The 24,455-nt window shown below is 35.5% G+C and overlaps 1 protein-coding gene across 1 annotated transcript in view; it reads left to right on the forward strand.

Annotated features, from left to right (window-relative positions):
- Positions 1 to 24,455, forward strand: part of LOC150095155 (solute carrier family 35 member D2-like protein) — a 173,193-nt gene that overhangs the window by 2,186 nt on the left and 146,552 nt on the right. The window contains exons 2-3 of the mRNA XM_090411219.1: positions 259 to 292; positions 8,655 to 8,741. Of these exons, the coding sequence (XP_090267345.1) occupies positions 259 to 292; positions 8,655 to 8,741 (121 nt within the window). The remainder of the gene's footprint in view (positions 1 to 258; positions 293 to 8,654; positions 8,742 to 24,455) is intronic.

Below are 24,455 nucleotides of genomic sequence, written 5' to 3' on the forward strand. Positions count from 1 at the left end.
ATGGATACTTCTATATCCATATAACCTTTCTATATTTCTTAATTTATGTTAAGTTTGCATAATCTTAACTTTCAGGTTGTGGTCTTTAGTTTTATTTACTTGGATAAGCTGTTTATTATATTCATGTTACTTTAGTGAATTGACTCAAGCAGGTCGTTAAAGAAGGATGAATATAAATTGGATATTTATTGGTAATTTATTAAAATTACCAGTAAAATTGGATAAACTGGTAATTTATTAAAATTTTTTCTTTAACAGGTTTCCATCTGCACATTGCTTAGGCATTGGACAAGTGAGTATATACAAAATTTACTTGACTTGTTGATATGTGTGTGTTTTAAATAATAATGAAACCATTACAAGATTTTTTCAATTATTATACATCAAAATAAAATGAGTAAACAAATTTTATTATTGTTGTTGTTACTTACTATTTATTGTTATTACTCTTGTTACCACAATATTTCCACCTGAATGATATACTCTTGCAAACTGTTCACTTACTAATTCAACTGTTTCATCTGATTCAGTTACCTCCCTACCATCAGCATTTATTAAAATTATTCTGCCATAAACATTCTTCCCTTTTACTTGCACATATCTGAAAGATCTCTTTGGCTTTACTTTTGGCCTGTACTGCTAATTCTCTGATTTTGCATTTCTTACCATATTGGTCACCTTTCTGACCTGTGCTTTGTATTGCTTATGTGCCTGCTGGTCACTTTTCTCTTTGAATTCCCTCCACAAAATTTTATTTTTTTTGTATTGTAGCTCCTGTTTAATGATAGTGTTCATCCACATAACTCACATTTAAATTATCTTGCTGACTCTAGGTATGTAGTCTGCTAATATTTTCCTCAAATACTCCATTATCATCTTCCATGCACTATCAACATCCAGGCCTTGTAGTTTCTCATGCCATGGCACTGCTCCAAGCAATCTCTTAAATTTGTCACACACTTATCAGTCCTGATTCCACATATCCCTTCTTAACTGAAACTTCCACACATTTAGCCACCTTCCAGTTCAAGACCATACGATCATTCTCACCAGCTGTTAGCAATGCAGTCATTTTGGTTATAGACATATTCTCTGATGCAATTACTAGATCTAGCATTCTCAAATCCACTAGTACATTCCATCACCTGCTGTCTCATGTAATTATTTCTTAGTAACTGCATAAATTCCATTTCCTCTCTTCCATGTGTGCTTTTCTCCTTTCAGTCTGTGTTCTCATGGGTTGAAGCCCTCCATAATAATTACCTTCACTCATTGAACTTATTTGCTGATGCATACTATTCACATCATCCTTAATGTTCCCTGGTCTGTAGCAGCAAAAAACTGTATATTTTGTCCATCAAACTCACTCCACACATTAATGAACTGCACATCATTCCTCCTGCATAACCTGCATTGATTCATTCATTATCATGATCCTCCTCTTCAACTCAACTCTGTCATACCATTGTAACCGACTCACTGTCTTAACTTTCTCACTCTTTTATTACCGGTTTGGGTAGTGACCCTTCCCATAATTTATAGCATTATACACATCCATAAGGATATGTGCTTTGCATTATGGCAAGTGATATGAAGTCATTAGCTACGAGTTGCCCAGTCCTGAAAATATTATACTTCAGGCACAAACTTTGTTTGCTTACACTTGGATGAAGGATTAAACCAAGAATATAATTTCTTGGCATCTTTAATTTATATGATATGGTAGTTCTTAGAACTTATTTCCTATCACTTATTCTCAAATTTTGGTAGATTTTGTAAGAAGAGAAAAATTAGTGAATTAATTTTTATGATAAGTAAGAAGTGTGTTAGATAAGAGAGCATCATATACAGGTAAACTAAACCTCGCTTAACTCTATTAATTAATCCATCAATTAATGCACGCTAAGTGAAATCGCTTTAAGCAAATACAATAAATAATAGGTAGGAATAATTATAATTCATCCATCAGTTAGCAAAAATTTGGAAAAAAAATTATAGCATAAGCTATATTAGAGGATAAAATCATCAAAGTTAATAAAAATCAGTTGCTTAAATTTTTATTTAGTCTAAACATTTGATTGAGCTACTTTTGTACAAAAAAATTAAGTAAAGATGTTTGAATCGTTGTCTTGACTTTTTCATCTTGTCATGGAATTTGCGATAACTGGTGATCACTTTATCAAGATTTTGGTGGACTTCGAAGCTTTGTTCCATATCAGGATCCACATCACACAAAATCTCCTTAGCATACTCAATGTGATTGAAAACTATCTTAAGTTCTTTTGCAGTTAGCTTCTTAGTTGTAACATTCTCTTCTTGTTGGCACTCCTTATCTTCTTCTTCATATGCACGGTGTTCTTCTAGTTGAATATCATTCTCACTTAACTGTTCTAATAGGAATCAAGCAAGTTTCTCACATCTTCATTATCCAGTTCATTAAATTCAAGTTCTTTTCCAATTGTGCTGATTTCTTCAATAATGTTAGATCTTGGATTTTGCTCACGGTAAACTCACACAGGCTTGAGTTTAAAGTCTCCTTCTGCATTGCCTCATAATAAAAGCATAAGACGATCTTTAGATACTTTGTATTCTGGTTGAGATGCTTCAATTTTAGCTAGGAAAGCTTTTGTTGGTATACACTTCTAAAAGAGACCAATTTTGACGACATTAATATTTGCTGATTGCCATAATCACTCTCCTGAATTATGCTTTACAATTCTTCAGGAAACTTGGTCATAGAATCTTTAACAGCACCAGCAGATTCCCAGTTATTCTTATGTTATGCAGTCCAGTTCGATTTTTAAAAAACGGTCAAACCATCCTAATTCAGAGTAACGCTTTCACATTCCTCTTGAAATTTGATTCCTTTCAATGAGGTAAAAATATTGAGCGCTTTTGCCTGAATATTCCCTGTACCAAGTGGTTTTTTTTTTTTTTTTTTGTTATAATCCTCACTCCAGAGTGACAGAAGATGCTACATTCCAATCATTAAATGGGTTCTTGATCAGCATGCTTAAAGAAGTAGCAGGAACTTTTCCTTGTGCTTTGTACTCTTTGCTCTTATTATAATACAGTCCAAACTATAGATTCACTGTATCCCAGATCTCGCACAATCATTGTATTACTAGTACTACTTCCAGCGTTTCTGCTCTCTGCAGATTGACGACAAAAAATTTCGCGCAACGTAAAATTTCATCATATCATCATTAAATTCCTACCATGTACCCTCAAGGGGTGTACAGGATATGATAGTACTACATGAAAAATTTTAACCATTACTAACTTCCTATCTACAATTTTCCTCCAGTTCAATCTGTTACTTATCAAGACTCCAATATTATCAGATCTTATATTTCTATCATCTAAGATACTTTGTACTGTATCAATCCACCTATATCTTGGTCTTCCTCTGGGTCGTTTCCCTGCCAACCTGGCAGAGAACACTTGTTTTGCCAATCTTTCCTCGCCCATTCTGTTTAAATGACCATACCACCTGAGATTAGCTTTGCTAATGCATTCCTGGATGCTGCCAATTTCAAGTTCTTTCCTAATATTCTCATTTTTAATATGATATTGCCATTGATGCCATCTGTTCACGCCTCTAATCTTTCTCAGGATTCTCATATCTATGGTCTCTGGTCTTTGGTCAAGTGTTTTACTTCTGACCCAGCTCTCAGATCCATAAGTTAAAACTGGTTTGAACACTGTCTTGTATACAGCTAATTTAGTGTTCGACCTATTTCTCTCTTGTTCCATATGAATTTATTCAGTTGACTTCCTACTATACCAGCTTGATTGATTCTGTTGTCTATTTCCATATTTAATTTACCATCTTCATTAAAAATCGTGCCTAATTAGGTAAAATGTTTTACTTGTTTCACAGGTTCTCCGTTCACAATGCAGTTGACGTTTTCAACAATTCTACCTATTTTCATTGTCTTTGTCTTTTTAATGCTGACCTTCATACCATATCTATTACAACAGTTATTCAATTTAGTCAAGGAATCTTGCAGACTCATAGCGGATTTATTGATAAGTATAACATCGTCTGCATAAAGCAAAGAGCTGACATTAACATCTCCAATTCTGATATCATGTTTAATTCCACTTTCCTTCATAATGTGATCCATATAGATAATGAATAACAGAGGGGATAATGTACATCCTTGTCTCACACCAGATTTAACATTAAACCATCTTCCTGTACTTTCTTCAATTCTAACTGCTGATTACAGCTCAAATAAAGACAAAGTATTGCTTGATATAATGCTCCATTGACACCATATAACTGTAGCGTATTGAATTGCTTCTCTCTTGGCACCTTGTCATATGCCTTTTTCCAGATCTACAAAACTCAAATAGAGATCTTTGTTATATTCCCATGATTTCTCGACTTGTAAAGTGAAGATCTGATCCTGAAAGTCTCTATTTGGCCAGAATCCAGCTTGTTCTTCACCAAGCTTTTCTTCAACAATTCTTCTCCACCGTTTCTCAAGTATACTTGCATATATATTACCAGGAACACTCGTTAGGGAAATACCTCTGTAATTCTCACATTCAGTTTTATTTCCCTTTATATATATTGGTACTATGAGAGCTCTACTGAAGTCATCGGGAATTCGTCCCTCTGTTCAGGCCTTCTGAACTATGCAGTGCAGCCACTGCAACACTTTTATACCACCATACATCAGAATTTCTGGTCGAATATCATCTACTCCTGCTGCCTTTCCACATTTTAAGCCTTTGGCTTTTTCTACTTCAAGTATGGATATGTATTCCTGACTGTATGTCTGTTGAGTGTTTTTTACCACTGTTCTATCACTGCTTGTTTCATTTAGCAATTTCTCAAAGTAATTACTCCATACTTCAAGGATATCTTTTGCTCCCATTTTCATATCACCTTTATCATCTCTAACTCCTTTAACAGTACTCTTTCCTCCATTCCTAAGCTTCTTCAGCAACCTCCAAAACATTTTGCCACCTTCTTGATATTTATTTTCTATTTCACATATCATAAAAAATTGCATTCACTGATTAATCACTTCCTTATAGCAGGAAATAGTATCATTTCACTTAATCACACTGAGTGATTATCACGTATATCGAATTCACGTTAAGCGAGGTTTTCCTGTACATTGATATTTTGAAATAAATAGTATATTTAGATGGATTGGAGATTTCCTCTCCCTGGAAGTTAAGTAAGAGTGTGTTGAAGAGGGGTGAAGTAGCATTTTACATGGAGAATTGTCAGTGAATAGAATGTATTACCAGAATATGTTGTTAATGAAAGGAATGCTAAGGATTTTAAGTTGTCATTTGAATGAACCTCCCACACTGAGTCTGCCGACTCCATGGAGGATGTAATAATAATAATATTATTATTCAGGTTTATCTGTTGTCAAATTTATGATATGTAATACAATAAGTGCATACAATTTTTTTTTGAAAATGGATGGAAATCCATTATGTGCGAGTTTGAATCCAAATCTTACATGCAGATTTTTATTATTTATCTTAATTTTATGCTGTGTGTTTTTTTTTAAAACATTTTTAATTTTTGATATATCTAATTTAAATTAAAAGTGAAATTAATTAAATTGGTTTGTTAATTTATAAATAAAACTGGAGAACAGTAAATAGTATTCAAGAATATTTAATGTGCATGTAAATTTTAAATTTACTTCTTAAAATTATGCATAGTGAGTAAAAAATATTGAAGTTTCTAAATATGTTATCAATTAAATCTTAAGCTATTTAACTTATACATATTTTTGGTCGTAAAATGTTAAAAGATATAAGACTTATTGATAAACTGACCATAGATATTTAATTCGTACGTATGTTCATACAATATTGCCTACCGGTTTCGCTAGTAACTGATTAGCTTTCTCAAGGCTTGCACAGTACAAAAAAATGGTAAATGCAAAAAAGGTTTAAGAATATATGGTCAGTTTATCAATAAGGCTTATATCTTTTAACATTTTACGACCAAAAATATGTATAAGTTAAATAGTCTAATGAAACTAAGTATGGTGCCTAGAAAAGGAGAAATGCAGAAAGGTCAAGCTACTTAACATTCCTAAAAAGGTGTAGGGATTTCTCTATCATCTCTAAATTCCTTATCATCAAAGGACATATTCAATCCATACAAGCCAAAAGAATTTACCAAAGGACTTCATTGGCACTACTCAGAGAAAGAATCCAACAAATCAGGTACGAATTAAATATAAGTGATGCTAATTGCTGCAGCTATTTTGATGACATTTCTAATAGTCTAGATTACACAACCTGTAATAATATAGACCACATGATAGAACAGAGCTACGAAAAACTTTCCAATTAAATAAAGTGAAACAAATTAGAAAATTTGAAGAACTTTATAAGAAAAAATACCAGACACACAAAGGCCTCCCAGATAACAAAGTGATTTTCAACATGTCGAATCACTGCCTTTCCAAACATGAATCAGATATCCTAAAGAAACGTTTTAACTTTTCAATCACTCCAAATTACATTCCTAAAATGGACTCTGTGTGGAATTGAAAAAAGTTTCTACCCACTACCACAAGCTGTAGCCAATGATATTAGATTCCAAAGCACTATTATCCTAGCAACAGCAAAACAACCAAAACTTAATACCACTCCATATGATAAGAAAGCTATTCGGAACTTGAGGAAGAACAAAGAAATAATAATAACTAAAGCGGACAAGGGGAATGCCACCATCATCCTAAACTCAAAAGACTATTTCAAGAAGATAAACGACTTACTGTCGGACAGTTCAACATACAAAATTCTCAACAAAGATCCTACCATGAAGAACCACAATGAGACAAACTTCCTGATCCGCAATATGAATACTTGGCCTGAAGAACTAAAAAGAAAGCTTAAATCCTCACATCCCATTACTCCTAGACTGTATGGAGTGCCTAAAGTGTATAAGGAAGAAGTGCCACTTTGTCTGATTGTGGATGGCAGATCCTCCCCCACTTACCTATTAGCTAAACACCTAGCTAACTTACTTAAGGGAAAAATCAGATAAACAGAATCCTACATAAAAAATTCTCAACAATTTGTTGATAAACGCAAAAATGTGGAGATAACACAAACAGACATAATAGCCAGTCTAGACGTAGTATCCTTATTCACGAATGTACCAGTAGAAGAAGTCATGAACATTATCAAAGATCTCTTTCCTGCTGATATTACAAAGATGGTCAAGCACTGCCTACAATCAAATTTCTTCAAAGTTAACAACAAGATATACCAACAATTAGAAGGCCTAACCATGGGCAGCCCTCTGTCACCACCATGTGCAGACCTTTTCATGGAGAAATTTGAAAATGAAATTTTCACCAACATTACTCCTAAACTTTCAATATGGTGGAGATATGTGGATGATATCTTCATCATATGGCAGGACAACATGGAAAGCTTACATATGTTTGTCAATAAAATCAACTCACTCCACAATAAAATCAAATTTACTCTAGAAGTAGAAAACAGCAAACGACTACACTTCTTAGACATACTAGTTAAAAGACAAGGTAGCAATTTCAAACTGTCTATTTACAAAAAAACCTACAGACACATGGACGATATCTACATTACTCTTCAAACCATCATAGGTCACATAAACAGAGCATCATCCACATGTTGAGAAATTGAGTCAGAAACTTTATCTCCGACGATGAAGAAGTTCAGACAGAACTGTCCCAAATCGCTATAACACTATCGCAAAATGGTTATCCTCGAAACATCATCAACAAATTTCTATACAAAGATAACCAACAAGAAAGAACAGTCTCCCAACAAATTTCAACAGCAGTCATCCCCTTTATGGGCTCAATTTCACCAAAATTGCGAGATTGTTAAAAACCCATAACATCAGGGTTGTATTTAAACCAACTACTAGCATCAGACAGGTTCTAAGATCTCCTAAGGACAGTGTTCCATTTTATAATCCAGGTGTGTATAATATTCCATGCACGTGCTGTCTTTCCTACATTGGACAAACTTTGAGAAGCCTGGAAATAAGACAGAAAGAACATGTTGGCAATGTAAATCACAACAGAACGATCGCCTCCAGTTTAGCACATCACTTTTCAACTTTGAACCACGCTATAGACTGGGATAACAGCTCTATGCCCTACGTAGATAATGATTACAGACATTGATTATTCAAAGAAGTAGCAGTAGTGCTATGTACAAGCAGCAACCTAAACAGAAATCAAGGGGCCCATACTGAACGATACTTGGAAAAATCTAATTAATTCTCTCAGTCCAACAGAACTACAGTATGTGAATAATCATATTACGCGTTTGCATGTAACGCATGTTCATGATGCCTAGTAGAAAGTCACGATTCATACAGACATGTCACGAGAAAGTGTTACCTTAGCTACCTAACAGGTACTAGCGTTTTTTGTATTCTTAAACCTTTTTTGCATTTACCATTTTATTGTGCTGTGCAAGCCTTGAGAAAGCTAGTCAGTTACTAGCGAAACCGATAGGCAATTATTGTACAAACATACGTATAAATTAAATATCTATGGTCAATTTATCAGTAAGTCTTATATCTTTTAAATCTTAAGCTGTTTAACAATGTTTGTTTCTCTGCTGAAATTGATTTTTTTAAAACATTTTGTTAACAGATGGTAATGACAATTCTAGTTCTTCATATAGGCAAGGCATTGAAAATTGTGAAATATCCAGATCTTTCAAGAGATATACCGAAAAAAGTAAGTAATTTACACCATATTAATTTGTTGTTTGGTCTTTTTGATCCACTTTTACATCAGTTAGTTAGCAACAACTATTCGATAGTAATAGTGACTTTATTTATTGTGTAAAAAAAAAAGTAATACCCATTCATTATTGTCAATTAAGAAAAAGTATAAATTAATGAGACAGATGACCAAATCTTAAAATCGGAGCTGAAAATGTTAAAGAAAATTTTACACTAATCACTGGTAAAAACTAAGTATTACTTGAATACATTAAGGAACTATTTTAAATATTTATGGCAACAAAGGGAATGAAGTCAAAGCATACATGTTTTTATCAGGAAAACATATACACAGCAACACTTATGTATATTATTTAAATGAGAAAATGTTTCAGATGGTTGGGTGATCCTTTTCATACTGTTAGGTGAAATGAAGATAGTAAATACAATGGAAATAAGGCAGTAATCATTGATCAGTTTGTTACTTTCAAAAAAGTGGGAGTGAAGTTATGAAAAATGCACTTGATAATTCTGTTTATTTAGTACTCCGTTCTTGCATTCACATAATGGACCATCTATTTTCTCTTCACTGAGGAAATATCAGGAGAAACTCATTAGAGAATTGCAAGAGACCCAGTCTAATTATTCACACAATACTTATTATCCCTCTCCTTGAACTTATTTGAACTTATTCACTGAAAAAGCTTTTGTAGCCAACTGGCAACTCATTCCAATTTTTCATTACACCTTCCATGCAAAAAATTTGGTCATGATGATATGTTCTTGCTAATCACACTTTTGGTAACCTCTTCTCTGCTTCTTCTTTCAGGTGACTAGATCTGCATGCAATAATCCAAATGCCAGATTTTTTTTTAAGCCTTATAAAGGGGAACAATAACTTCCCTATCTCAGCTTGTCACCATGTTCTTCATTATTAAAACACTTAAGGAATAGAACAACGTAGTTAAGAATATAAATTAAATTAAACTTTAATAAATATTTTCCGATATTTTGGCAATGTCACATTGCCATTTTCTAAAGGAACTTACAAAAAAGTTACGTGCACGTAGGCACTACAACACAAAAACTGGGAATGAAAAGATGAAGCTATTGTTCTCCTAACAGTCCTGATGGTGCCCTCTAGCGGGCTAAGTAGGTGTTCTTGGCCGTTGGGCTGAAGGTCTGCAGATGTAGGTCTCCCAAATTTGGGGCAGTCGCATACACCCAAATTTGTTGAGGTTTGGAGAATTTCTCAGGGCTGAGGCTGATTCTATAAAGAGTCTTTCAAATTTGTATTTGCTACGGTGTATATCACTGTAGCTTTCTTCCACCGTATTCTGTGGCGTGTATCCAGAGCATGGTCCGCAAGCCCAGAATGACTGTATTTGTGAAAACGGATGTAGTCTTTGTCTTCCAAAATTCTGATATTCGCTGTCCTGCCTGTTTGGCAAAAGTAAGACAGTTTATAACTGCAAGGGACCTGCTAAACATCAGGTAGGTCTAGGGGAAGTGGTTGGTCTTTAGTGGAGCGGATAAGGGATGCCAATTTTCTGTAAGGTTTGTAACAGGAGGTCAGGTCATGATTTTTAAGATTTTGGTAATCTTTTCCGAGGTGCCTCGGATGTAGGGAATGGTGATGGATATAGAGTAATCCTTGTTGTGGGGAGGGAGGGAGGGGATCTGTGGTTTGTAGGTTCTAATATTTTTTGGATTTTTTTGGGGGGGTAGCCATTGGCTGAGAAAGTGTTGAGGATGTGATTTAGTTCAGTGTTTAGGGCCAAGTCGTTTGAACAGATTAGTTTAGCCCTGTTATATAGTGTTTTCACTACTCCATATTGTTGTGAGGCGGGGGGGATTGTTGGTGAATGTATCTGCCTGTATGGGTGGGTTTTCTGTAAACTGAGAAAACCAAGGATCCATTAGGCTGGCGGGTGACTAGTGTGTCTAGGAAAGGGAGGCTGTTGTTTTCCTCTTTTTCCAGAGTGAATTTGATTCTGGGGTGATGGTTGTTTAAGTGTGTTAAGAAGGAGAGAGGTGTTTCAGAGCCATGTGGCCAAATAGCGAACACATCATCAACGTAGCAAAGCCATATAGTTGGTTTTTGTGGGGCAGAGGCTAAGGCTTTTTCTTCAAAGGTCTCCATAAAGAAATTGGCCAAGGGTGGGGAGAGTGGTGAACCCATGGCTGTCCCCTCTATTTGTTTGTATAATTTTCCCTGCCAAACGAAATAGCCTGAGTTCATTGTGAACCGAAATAAGGCTGAGATGTCGGGAGAAAATTTAGCTTGGATTAGCTCTAAAGTTTCCTTGAGTGGGACATTGGTAAATAAAGAGGACACATCAAAGCTGACCATTCTGTCAGTATGTTGGAGTGTAAGGTTTTCTATGCTGGCTTTGAAATGGACTGAGTTTTTTATGTGTGATGGTGTGTTGCCAGTATAGTGTGTGAGCTCTTTGGCCAAATGTTTAGCTAATTTGTATGTGGGGGAATCAATGCCATCCACTATGGGACATAATGGCACATTTTCTTTGTGTATTTTTGGGAGTCCGTAAATACGGGAGGGGGGTATAGAGTTAAACGGCTTTAATCTGTTGGTAACTTCTACAGGCTAAGAAGTGACTCTCTTAAGGAGCCTCTGAAGTTTTCTAATTTGAGAGTTGGTGGGATTGTAATTGATAGGGAGGTAAGTGGCCCGATCTAATAGAAGAGCATTCAGCTTACCTGTGTAGTCCTTTTGGTTAAGTCATACAGTTGCATTTCCCTTATCCGCTTTGGTGATAACTAATTCTTTATTATTTTTCATTTCCTGTAGAGCTTTATATTCCTTGTTTGATATGTTGGTTTTTGGTGGTCTTACTTTGGAAAGGACACAGGCTACATCCAGTCTTACACTGTTGGCGACTTGTTGTGGAAGGTGGCGGATTCCGCACTCGATCTGGATCATAATATCCTCACTAGGTATTTTATTGGGAGCAATGGCGAAGTTGTGTCCACGTGCCAGCGCGTTGAGTGCTTCAGGCTTTAGGGTGACTGAAGAAAGGTTGATTACCGTGTTGGTAGCAGGTTTTGGAAAGACGGTAGAGTTCTTTTTTAATTTTTTGAACTTTTTCATATGTCAGCCTCGGATTTTTTAAAATTCTTTTTTGGCAGCGGTACATGAGATGTCATGTAAAATCGATCAAAGTTCATGGTTCAAAGTGTGCGAAAGTTCATCTCCGACGGCACGAATAGCTTCGTTAATGTCCGCTAAGAGCGACCGCGTGGCCGTGATTTGTTTACGTAGCAATGCGTAGCTAGCGCGGTTGTATATTCGGAGAGCTTTTTTTTTTTGTGACACAAACCGGTGCTTAAATTTCACACAGTTCGGGATTACTTTATTATCCCGGCAGCGTTTCAGGAACGCTAGATGATTTAATTGTCTAGACAGCTTCAATTTCAATTTTCCGTATTGGCGGGCCTTCCGTGCGATTGTATCTCCGTGGATGATGTTGATTCTTGTAGACAGGCTTATACGTTGGTTATGCATTATTAAAACACTTAAGGAATAGAACAACGTAGTTAAGAATATAAATTAAATGAATAAAGATTGAGATTGAGAAATTCTCCAAACCTCAACAAATTTGGGTGTATGCAACTGCCCCAAATTTGGGAGACCTACATCTGCAGACCTTCAGCCCAACGGCCAAGAACACCTACTTAGCCTGCTAGAGGGCACCATCAGGACTGTTAGAAGAACAATAGCTTCATCTTTTCATTCCCAGTTTTTGTGTTGTAGTGCCTACGTGCACGTAACTTTTTTGTAAGTTCCTTTAGAAAATGGCAATGTGACATTGCCGAAATATCGGAAAATATTTATTAAAGTTTAATTTAATTTATATTCTTAACTACGTTGTTCTATTCCTTAAGTGTTTTAATAATGCATAACCAACGTATAAGCCTGTCTACGAGAACCATGTTCTTCAATAACCAATCTAATGTGCTGTTTTGGTCACCTTTGCAATATGCTCTCTAAAATTCGACTCCTTGTTTACAATTATCCCCCCCCCCCAAATCCTTGGCCTCATCAATTTCCTGCATTTCTTTTGCCCATATTCCCACTTTATTTGGGATCCTGCAGAATCTCTATATCTTTATTTACTGTTGGCCTTCCTAGCTTTGCATCATTGGTAAACAACTGACTATTTCCTCTTATAAAGCAGTGGACCAAATACTGAAACTCTGTAGTAAACCACTTATTCACCTTCTCCTGGATTCAATTTTCTCCATATACTACTTTTTATCTTTCCATCAGTTATCCTGTAATTCATATCAGTCCTCATTTGCTCCAGCTTATGCAGCAGTGTTCCATGTTGTATCTCCTGTCAAATGCCTTTTGCAGAGTCTAGCAGTATCATTGTGTAGCCATTTCCTTTATCCAACTTAGTTGTCACTTTGTTATATAACATAAGCAGATTACTAATTCAAGACCTACCTTCACAAAACCATGCTGTCTAGAAAGAATATATATAATCGGCATGAAACTTTTAGATTTCTATCTTTGAGTTTCTTATTCAGCTTTGAAATAATGTGGGGTTTAATATCCCCTTAATTTAAATAAAGCAATTGGTGTTATTTATTTATGTAATGACTAATTAATTCCTGTTCTGTGAATTCAGTTTAGAGTTACCTAAGACCTTAAGCTACATAACTAGGATGAAACCTCCATTTAGTCCTAAGAAATATGGGCAGCTGACTTAGGCTTCTGATCCAGTATCCAATGCTCGCCTTTCTATGGTGTACCCATTACTAGATATCCATCTGGATAGCGAATAAATGATTGACTAGAAATTTAGAACTTGCTTTATTATATTATTTATTTACACGAAAATATGAGGCATAGATATTACTATTTATTTATTTAGAAGGTCAGATATTTTTGTCTGAAACTTACAGATCGTCTTTGGTGGCAGTGACAGTTGATTAGAAGGTGAAATGCAAACAATGGATTGATTTGAAACAGAAAGAGCTGTGTGATGTTATACTTACAAAAAAAAAAATCATCATCAAATTCCTGACATGTAACCTCAAGGAGTGTACAGGTTATGATAGTACTACATGAAAAATTTACGTCATTATTAATTTCCTATCTACAATTTCCTCCATCAGTCTGTTACTTGTCAAGACTCCAACATTATCAGATCTTATATTTCTATCGTCATTTAATGCCGACCTTCACACCATATCTGTTACAACAGTTATTCAATTTAGTCAGAGAATCTTGCAAGCTTGTAGTGGATTTATTTAGAAGTATAACATCATCCGCATAAAGCAAAGAGCTGACATTAAAGCACTTTGTACCATATCAATCCACCTATATCTTGGCCTTCCTCTGGGCCTTTTTCCTGCCAACCTGGCAGAGAACACTTATTTTGCTAATCTTTCCTTGCCCATTCTGTTTAAATGACCATACCACCTGAGATTAGCTCTGCTAACGCATTCCTGGATACTGACAATGTCATGTTCTTTCCTAATATCCTCGTTTTTAATATGATATTGCCATTGATGCCATCTGTTCATGCCTCTAATCTTTCTCAGGACTCTCATATCTGCGGTCTCTAGTCTTGGGTCAAGTGTTTTACTTCTGACCCAGCTCTCAGATCCATAAGTTAAAACTGGTTTGAACACTGTCTTGTATACAGCTAATTTAGTGTTCCGACTAATTTCTCTCTTATTTCTTATGAATTTATTCAATTGGCTGCCTACCATACCAGCTTTGTTGGTTCTGTTGTCTATTACCATATTTAATTTACCATCTTCACTAAAAATTGTGCCTAAGTAGCTGAAATGTTTTACTTGTTCCACAGGTTCCACGTTCACAACCCAGTTGACGTTTTCAACAATTCTACCTATTTTCATTGTCTTTGTCTTTTTAATGCTGACCTTCATACCATGTCTGTTACAACAGTTATTCAATTTAGTCAGGGAATCTTGTAAGCTTATAGTGGATTTATTTAGAAGTATAACATTGTCCTCATAAAGCAAAGAGCTGACATTAACATCTCAAATTCTGATATCATATTTAATACCACTTTCCTTCATAATGTGATCCATATAGATAATGAATAACAGAGGGGATAATGTACATCCTTGTCTCACACCAGATTTAACATTAAACCATCTTCCTGTACTTCCTTCAATTCTAACTGCCGACTTACAACTCAAATAAAGACTAAGTATTGCTTGATATAATGCCCCATTGACACCATATAACTGTTGCGCATTGAATAGCTTCTCTCTTGGCACCTTGTCATATGCCTTTTCCAGATCAACAAAACTTAAATACAGATCTTTGTTATATTCCCATATTTCTAAACTATTTGTTGTAAAGTGAAGATCTGATCCTGACAGCCTCTGTTTGGCCTGAATCCAGCTTGTTCTTCACCAAGCTTTTCTTCCACAATTCTTCTCAACCGTTTCTCAAGTATACTTGCATAGATCTTGCCAGGAACACTCAGTAGGGAAATACCTCTGTAATTCTCACATTCAGTTTTATTTCCCTTTTTATAAATGGGACTATGAGAGCTCTACTCCAATCATCGGGAATTCGTCCCTCTGTCCAGGCTTTCTGAACTATGCAGTGCAGCCACTGTAAGAATTTTATACCACCATACTTCAGAATTTCAGATCGAATTTCATCTACTCCTGCTGCCTTTCCACATTTCAAGCCTTTGATGGCTTTTTCTACTTCAAGTATGGATATGTATTCCTGACTGTATGTCCGTTGAGTGTTTTTTACCACTGTGCTATCACTGCTTGTTTCATTTAGCAATTTTTCGAAGTAATTCTTCCGTACTTCAAGGATATCTTTTTCTCCTGTTTTCATGTCATCTTTATCATCTCTAACTCCTTTTACAACACTCTTTCCTCCATTTCTAAGCTTCTTCAACAACCTCTGGAATATCTTATCACCTTCGTGATATTTATTTTCTATGTTCTTGCCAAAGTCCTCCTACGAGTTTTGTTAAGCTAGTTTTACATCGTGTTTCGCTTTCTTACATTTGTCTCTGTATTCTCTAAGAGCAAAAGCTGACTTATTTGCCAGGAACTTTTGATATGCTTTCTTCTTTTCTTTCACTGCCTCTTTAACTTCCTGTGTCACACCATGGAGTCCTGATTTTTCTATCCTTGCAGACAACAACCTCACCATATGCCTCTCTGGCTGAATCAGTCAGGGTTTTCTTCAAGGCTTGCCACTGAATCTCCAAGGTTTGGTCCCTGTTCTCACAATAATCTTTGTGTATTTTAGTCTACAGGTTCACATCTGAGAGCTGCTCAACTTTTATTCGTTTTAAAACTTTCTTACATGTTATTCTTTTCAATATGAAATTCAATTTTATCCTGCTCAAGACTAAATAGTGATCGCTTCCAATTTCAAATCCTCTGTGCACTCTGATAATAATAAATTTAGTTTAATCCTCTTTTCCAAGTGTGTGCAAACAAAGTTTGCGCCTGAAAGTATCTTCAAGACTGGGGTAAAGTGGTACAACACCGGGCAACTTCTTGCAAAGGTGGAGCAAGCTACCAACCCTCCTATCTCAGCATCTCCCATAATGCAAAACACATCTCCTTGCGGATATGTATAATGTTATGCATTAAGGGAAGGGCCACTACTCAGACTAATTTCGACCTTTATTGAGGTCTCTTCGGTGGGACCCAGGCCCAAGTGGAGATGGAGATACCAGGCAGAACCATTAGCAAGGTCATCTCTACCTATAGAAGTTGCTAAACGGTGTGCCACCTTTTTATTAAATTGCTCTGGATTTAGAGAAAGATGTTGACAGTTTATTTTTCACTTATAACAAATTTAGTTTAATCCGTTATCCAAGTGTGAGCAAACACCCAGAATACCAAAATCTGGATAGTGGCCCTTCCCTTAATGCATAACAATATACATATCAGCAAGGAGATGTGTTTGCATTATGGGAGATACTGAGATAGGAGTGATGTTAGCTTGCTCCACCTTTGCAATGAGTTGCCCGGTGTTGTACCACCTTACCCCTGTCCTGAAGATACTTTCAGGTGCAAACTTTGTTTGCTTTCACTTGGATAAAAGATTAAACTAAATTTATTATAGTCTGACCAAGTGAAAAATAAACTGTCAACATCTTTCTCTAAATCCAGAGTAATTTAATAAAAAAAAAAAGTGGCACACCGTTTGGTAACTTCTGTAGGTAAAGATGACCTTGCTAATGCTTCTGCCTGGTATCTCCAGGGGAGAGGGGAGGAAATAGTCGACCGTGATATGCAGTGATTACTCTTGGAGGGTAATGGATGGCAACTGTAGCCAATGAAGTTCTAACTGAGGCTTGGCTATTGCTGTTACCTTCCTGCCATGATCAGAGCATTAATAGCTCAATAACACCTTATCCCTACACTGTCCTCTACAGATAATGGGGAAGATGAAAAGCATTCTTGCTTCGCCCCTTTAAGCCAGTCCTTATAAGGACTGGTATCTCCACTTGACCCTGGCTGCCACTGAAGAGACCTCAATAAAGGTCGAAAGTAGCCTGGGTAGTGGCCCTTCCCTTAATGCATAACAATATACATATCCGCAAGGAGATGTGTTTTGCATTATGGGAGATACTGAGATAGGAATGTTGGTAGCTTGCTCCACCTTTGCATGGAGTTGCCCGTTGTTGTACCACTTTACCCCATTCCTGAAGATATTTTCAGGTGCAAACTTTTTGTGCACACACTTGGATAAAGGATTAAACTAAATTTATTATAGTCTGACCAAGTGAAAAATAAACTTTCAACATCTGTACACTCTGGTGTTCTGCACCAGGGAGAAAACATCACTATCAACAATAACATAGTTAATGAGACTTTTCTTATTCCTTGCCTCTTCTCTCCATGTGAATTTGTGCAAATTTTTATGTTGGAACATGGTGTTAGTAATAACCAGTCCATGTCCTGAGCAAAAATCCAACAGGTATTTGCCATTATTATTAGCTTTGCTCTTTTCTCCAAATTTTCCCAAAACATTTTTGTATGTCTGACAATCATTTCCTGCTCTGCTATTTAGATCCCCAAGAAGGACCAACTTTTCCTTTTTCATTGTGTCAGTTGTTTTTTCTAAAGCATGAAAAAATTCCTCCACTTCTATATTAGTAGAACCTTCTGTGGGATCATAGGCACAAATAAGTCTGATTGTTCAGTTCCCCATTCTGATATTTGCCCACATCACTCTACTTGAGACTGTCTGCCATTCAAGAAGATTAACCTCGTATTTTGTGTTGAATACTATGGCTACTCCTTCTTTTCCTTGATTGTCATTTTCTGAATATAACATTTTGTATTTATTGCTCAGAAAGATCTCACCAGTTTTTGTCTTTTTCGTTTCATTCACCCCTATTATGTCGATCTGGTACTTATCCAATTCTTCAGCTAGCTTCATTTCTTTGCCATTCAGGCTTCTTATGTTGATAGTACCGATCTTTAACTCTGGTGATGTTGAGTTGGGGTGTGCTTTCAGATTTGTTCCAGTAGCTGACTTTTCACTGTTCACCTTGGTTCCCTGGTGAAAACAACGGGGGCCTTGTTTAACCAGGCGATGCCCCAGCCAGCTTGAAATTTTGTTATGTTGTACCATCATTTTCTATATTGGTTTAAGCCAAAAAGAATACAATTTGGTCAGCTAAATCCCAAATTGCCAGCCCATCCTCGTTCATTCAGTATCCAGGTAGATACCCAACAGGGTGCAAAAAAAGAATTGTGTTATTCTAATATGACTTTCCCATATTTTAGATAAAGATAGGCAGTCGTTTCAATTCAAGTTCGGGCGGTGAAGCAAAGCTGCACCATTCTCTTTGAACAAATGCATAAATTTGTATTTGTTCAAAGAGAATATTGTGGTCTGCATTTATTCCATATTGAGCTAAGCCAGATTTTTCAAATTTCCTGTGGCAAATATACGATTGATGTTCTTGTATTCTCATTTCTATTTAGTGACCAGTTTGTCCAATGTAGGATAGATGGCACTCATAAGGAACTTGGTATACACCAGGGAGAGATGTCGGTGAGTATTTATGTTTTCAAGAGGAGAAACCAGTTGATAGTGTATTGATAGATATAAAAGTAACCACTAAATTGTATTTCTTCAGAATTCTGGAAATCGGTTTTGAAATTCCTGAATGTGTGGGATTGGAACTCAGTGTCCTGTTTCCTTGTTATTTAGGTTGGGTATGTATGTGTCAAACAGATGTTGTATAGTCCTTTCTGAGAAGCTATTTAATTTCGCATAACATTTGGAATTTAAGAACTCTAAGGATGGTGTGTGTTGATTGCTGAAGAATATAGCATTCAGTGAAAGTGGGCTTTTGGTATACTGATAGTTAAATCACCTGATGGTGAGCAGATGAGAAGAATGTCCAGAAAGGATAATTTGTTGTCTCTTTTTTAATTTCCATAGTGAATTTAATATCTGGATGCAAAGTATTTATGGTAGCTAAAAATACATTGGTAAAGTTTCTGTATTGTGAGGCCACAGAATAGATGCAGACAACAGTATTCTTTGGTTCTGAAACCCATGTACTATATTGCTGTCGATACAAATTTTGTTTGTTCAAAGAGAGTACGGAAGTCTTGCTTCACTGCCCAAACTTGAATCGTAATGACTGCTTATCTTTATCTAAAATATGGGAAAGTTTTATTAGAATAACGCATTGTTAATTTTTTTTTTTTTTTTAACAGTCATGGTCAGCCTATGTTTCCTCAGTTATAACATTATGTGGCTCTGTTTCACATCAGTCCATTATTTGCATTCTACCTTGTAATCAACTGTCACTGCCACTAAAGATGGTCTGTAAGTTTCAGACTGAACTAGCTGGCCTTCTAAACAAATAAACAGTATTACCTGTGCCTTGTGTTTTCATGTAAAGTAATATAATTATGGTGCAAGTTTCTCTAAAAGAATGGAACTTGTTTTCACCATATTGTATTCTGTATTTTCTGTAAACTATACACAAACACACAGTATATTGGTTCAATGTAATCTTTTTGGCTGGAACATCCCTGGTTAAACAAATTCCATTCATGTTTTTGTGAGGAAAACAGGACATCAATGAAGTCAGCAACCCAAAAAAACTCAAACTCAGCAGAAGAATTGAAGTTATTATGCACTACCAGTATATACCAGTAAATATAAGACTAAAACTGAAACAGAAGTACAAAGGAAAGTTCCAAAAAGTTAGAGACATCTCAAAACTAAATGAAGACAGGCTAAGAACAGCATATCAGAACATATTGGAAACTAAGCTTAAGACCCCAAGCGAAAAACAAAATATAAATACAAGAGCTAAACGACTGACTACAGTGCTAAAAAAGCAGTAGAGAAAGTAATTCCTGTAAGAGAAAAGATCAACAAGAAATGGATAACTCATGAAACCCTAAAATTGGTACAAGAGAAAAAAGAACTGAAACTTAAAAGAGATAATTCAGAGGCAGCAGATGAGTTATACCGTCAAAAATGCAATGAAGTATGGAAAGCAGCAAGATCTGATAAAGCCAAATGGTTGGAGGACCAGTGCAAAGACATTGAGCAGTACTGTGGAGAACACAAAACTAGAGAGGTCTATAAACTTATAAGAAATGTCAATAGGAAGTGGCAAACAAGATCAGTAGCAGTCAAAGATGAAAATGGTAAAGTATTCATGGACAAGACAGAAATCATACACAGATGGACAGGATATTGCAGCAAACTATATCAAAAATCAACTAAATGATACTGCAATAGAAGTAATTAAAGAACTAAAAGCAATCTCTCTACCAGCAGAGATCTTTGAAAATGACATCTTGGAAGAGGAGGTGAATATGGCTATAAAACATCTCGAGAACAAGAGTCCTGGAAATGACAACATAATAGGTGAGATGTTAAAATATTGGGGGAGAATCAGTTATAAAAGAAATACATAAGCTATGTAATGAAATATGGAGATCAGGGTATGCCCCCGAAGAGTGGAAAAAATCGGTCTTGGTTGTTCTTCATAAGAAAGGCATTGCTTTAGAATGCACCAATTACAGAACTATTGCATTAATGAGTCATCTTGGCAAAGTGCTGATGAAAATACTAACAATGCCTGAAGGGGCATATGGAGGCTCATCTTCCGGATGAACAAGTCGGATTTCGACAAGATCGAAGTACAGTGCAACAAATACTCACACTAAGACTAATAGCATAGAAAGCTCGAAGAAAGAACTAAAAGATATATTGCTGTTTTGTGGACTTCCAAAAAACATTTGATAATATTGACCAAAATATAACATGGGCTGTCTTGGAATCCTATGATGTGGACAATAAATTGATCTGCCTGCTGAAAGATATAAACAGCCAAGCACAAGCAAAAATCAGAATAACAGGTGAGACTGGAGATTGGTTTGCCAATAGTCAAGGCACAAGACAAGTGGACCCAATATCACCAATCATCTTCATCACACATCTGGGAAGAACACTAGATAACATTAAAGAAGAAGGTGGAGGCATTTCAATGGCATGAGAATAAACTACCTCTGCTTTGCAGATGACATCGTCCTGATTGAAGACGACGTAGCAAGGCTGGAACAGACATTGCAAACACTATACACAGAAGGAAAAAGATATGGACTAAATATCAACTTTGAAAAAACTAAAACAATGATATTCGGACAACAGGAGTTACTGAACAGAGTTACGATAGACAGATTTCAACTGGAAAATGTTTAACACTTCACATATCTTGGATTCCAGATGATGCATGACTTGGACCCCAAAAAAGAGTTAAAAATTAGAATAGCCAGAGCAACAACTATGTTAAAAGCCATGTACAAAATATGGAGGAGCCGAGCTATAAAGATGCAAACTGACTGTGCATTGTAGAAACCTGTATCTTCAACAGCATGGTCTATGGATGTAAGGCCTGGGTACTCCTGAGAGAATCTGAAAGGAGGATATTGGCATTTGAGAGGTGCTATAGAAAGATCTTGAGAATAAGCTGGATACAGCAAGTGAACAATGAGGAAATCTATAGACAAATACAACCAAAAGAAAACCTGATTCAGAAAATAATCAAAAGGACACTACGTCTATTTGGCCATATATGTAGAATGAATGATGAGAGAAAATTAAACGTTGCTGTTTGGAATGAGTGAAGGAAAGAACAGAAGAGAAAGACCAAATAGAGAATGGGACGATGACATCGTTAAATGGTGCGGAAACTCTATACACAAACTGAGTCAATTTGCACAAAATAGAATGCAATAGAAGAATCATATCAAGATGGCAGCAGACACCTACGGGCATTGGGCCCATGGTTGTTGTTGATGATGATGATTACCACATAAGAACCATCAATGGAAAAGAGATTTGCTGGAAGAGGAATTGCAGAAATGCCACATTGACATAATTCGTGTAATCAAGATAAGACTAAAATATGAGAGACACTTCTAAATAATAACTAAGATGACTTATTTAGGCATTGGTGATCAGGGAAAAGAAAAGTAACTGTAGCATTCTGCACTAAATACAGTGCTAAGCTTCTCAAATGTCAGGTTTCAAGTAGGGTGATGTAATGTGAGCACATTTCACAGTGAGAAGTTGGACAATTACATATGAGACTATTTGTAAATAGCCTGTGGTCCTACAGGCTATTTACCCCTCCTTGATATCATGGATCTTTGTAGTTTTTACCATCCATGCCTACAAAAGTACAAAATATACTAAAAAGTACAAATAGTGGATTCTGCTATGACTCTCTCACCTATTTCTGTCAATTTTCTACATGGAGAATTAAAAATCTGCTCTTGAAATGGTTACTTTTAAGTCTAACATCTGGTTAAGACATAACTTATTTTCTATTTCCTTATATGGATCAAACACATTAGGCTAATTCCTTCACCACATCAACAACCAACATTCCAGTCCAGTTCACTACAGAAAAAGTGTTTACTTTAATCTATTCTTTATCGACATTTTAACAACATGCTTTTCTAATGACACTTTCTATTGCTGTGATCATGAATGATATCACTATATAAGAATTATTTCTCTGCTTGTATTTTTAGAGCAATGTATAACATTAATTTAATTGCTCAGATTATACAATACAGTGGGCCTTGTATCTGTCATTTTATGACCTATTCAACATATCTGATTTTAGAAATAAGATTTGTTGCAAGTGATATATTGTTAGGGATCTTCCTGAAGAAACATGTATGTGTCTGTGATCCTTTATGTAACAAAATAATCAATTACATAATACGTCATTAATTTATGGCCTTTTTCCCCCCCTAAATTTTAACTTGGGGAAAATTATGAATAATATCATTTAAAATCAGCAATTACTGAAATGTTATGATCACTGTTCATGAAATTCAGATTATATAAATACAGTTGTGTTATGATTTCTCAGTTTATTTTTTATTAATTTTAGTTTGCAGAATGAGTGTTTATCACATGCATTTGTGACTATCATTCTAAGAAAAATATGTTGACATGCATATGAGTAATGGTTATAATGATTAAACATAATAGATAAAAAAAAAAAAAAACATTTCTGATATTGTGAAATTTATTAATCAGGTTATTACAATCCTGCCTTGTACATAGTAATATAATTTATGTAAAACATTAAATATCTTATTGAACTATATAATTTTTTGTTAATGAAAAATTAATTATATTTTGCAATCCTACTTTGGGATAGTTACAGCAGGTAAGTTTTATCATTTATTTCATATATTTTTTGCAGTATCTTTAGCTGCAAATACAGTTTAATTGTCATATATGAAGTATATTTGTTTTCACAAATATAATCACTTCTCTGCGCACTTTGGATTTTTTTATGATCTTATACACGAGAGGTTGTAGAATTTATAATATGTACTTGATACTGTGTGGAAGCAAGAGATTAAAAAAGAGAAACGTATTGATTTTTTTTTCTTTTTTCTTAAAGTAATCCCCAACAATGTTTTCCTGGAGAGGAAGATGAGAAATTACTTTGTGAGTTTAAAGTTGGACTGTGAATAGATTTAGCTGCTCACATCTTACTAGTTTGGAAGAGGGTGAAGAAATGATAGAAGTACTTATAGAAAAATAATAAGTCAAAAACAGAACACTGTGAGATGGTGGTTAGAGAAAGACTGTGAGACAGGAATCATCAATTTACCAGATTATTCTTTTATAGTAGAGAATTTTTAGGGTGGGTTTTGGATCACCTTCCCAGAAGTAATAATAGTATTCTTGGAATGGGTGGATTTGGGATTTGTGTAGTATTTTTAATTGCTGCATGTGAACAGTAGTATCTTGAGCAGAAAAGGAAACACGTTTTTTAAGGCTGATGCAGGTATGAGTATGATGTATTTGTGCCAAGAAAGACTAGAAGTTTATATCATGAAATAATAAAAAATAACAATACTAAAGGGAATTCTCATATCATCTGGCAATGTGGGTATGAGCAAGGATATGGGAAAATAAAGTGATCTTTCTTGTGGGAAAGAAGACAGGACTGTTTTGGTAATATTGATGAGGTTGCTCTCACCTTACAGAACACTACCAAGAGAATGCTGGTAGCAAGTATTGATATGAAATATCTTGAAGTGTGACATTTTACCATATTATAAGTCTTGTCAAATGAAGAGGAGAAATGGCGTATTGAAAGTTTGTGTCCTGTGGAATAAGTTAACATTAATTCTGATTAATTTATTTTACACATTT

The sequence above is a fragment of the Typopeltis vanoorti genome, chromosome 21, assembly GCF_054136105.1.
Source record: "Typopeltis vanoorti isolate ZY-2024b chromosome 21, IOZ_Tvanoo_1.0, whole genome shotgun sequence".
Taxonomy (NCBI): Eukaryota; Metazoa; Arthropoda; class Arachnida; order Uropygi; family Thelyphonidae; genus Typopeltis; species Typopeltis vanoorti.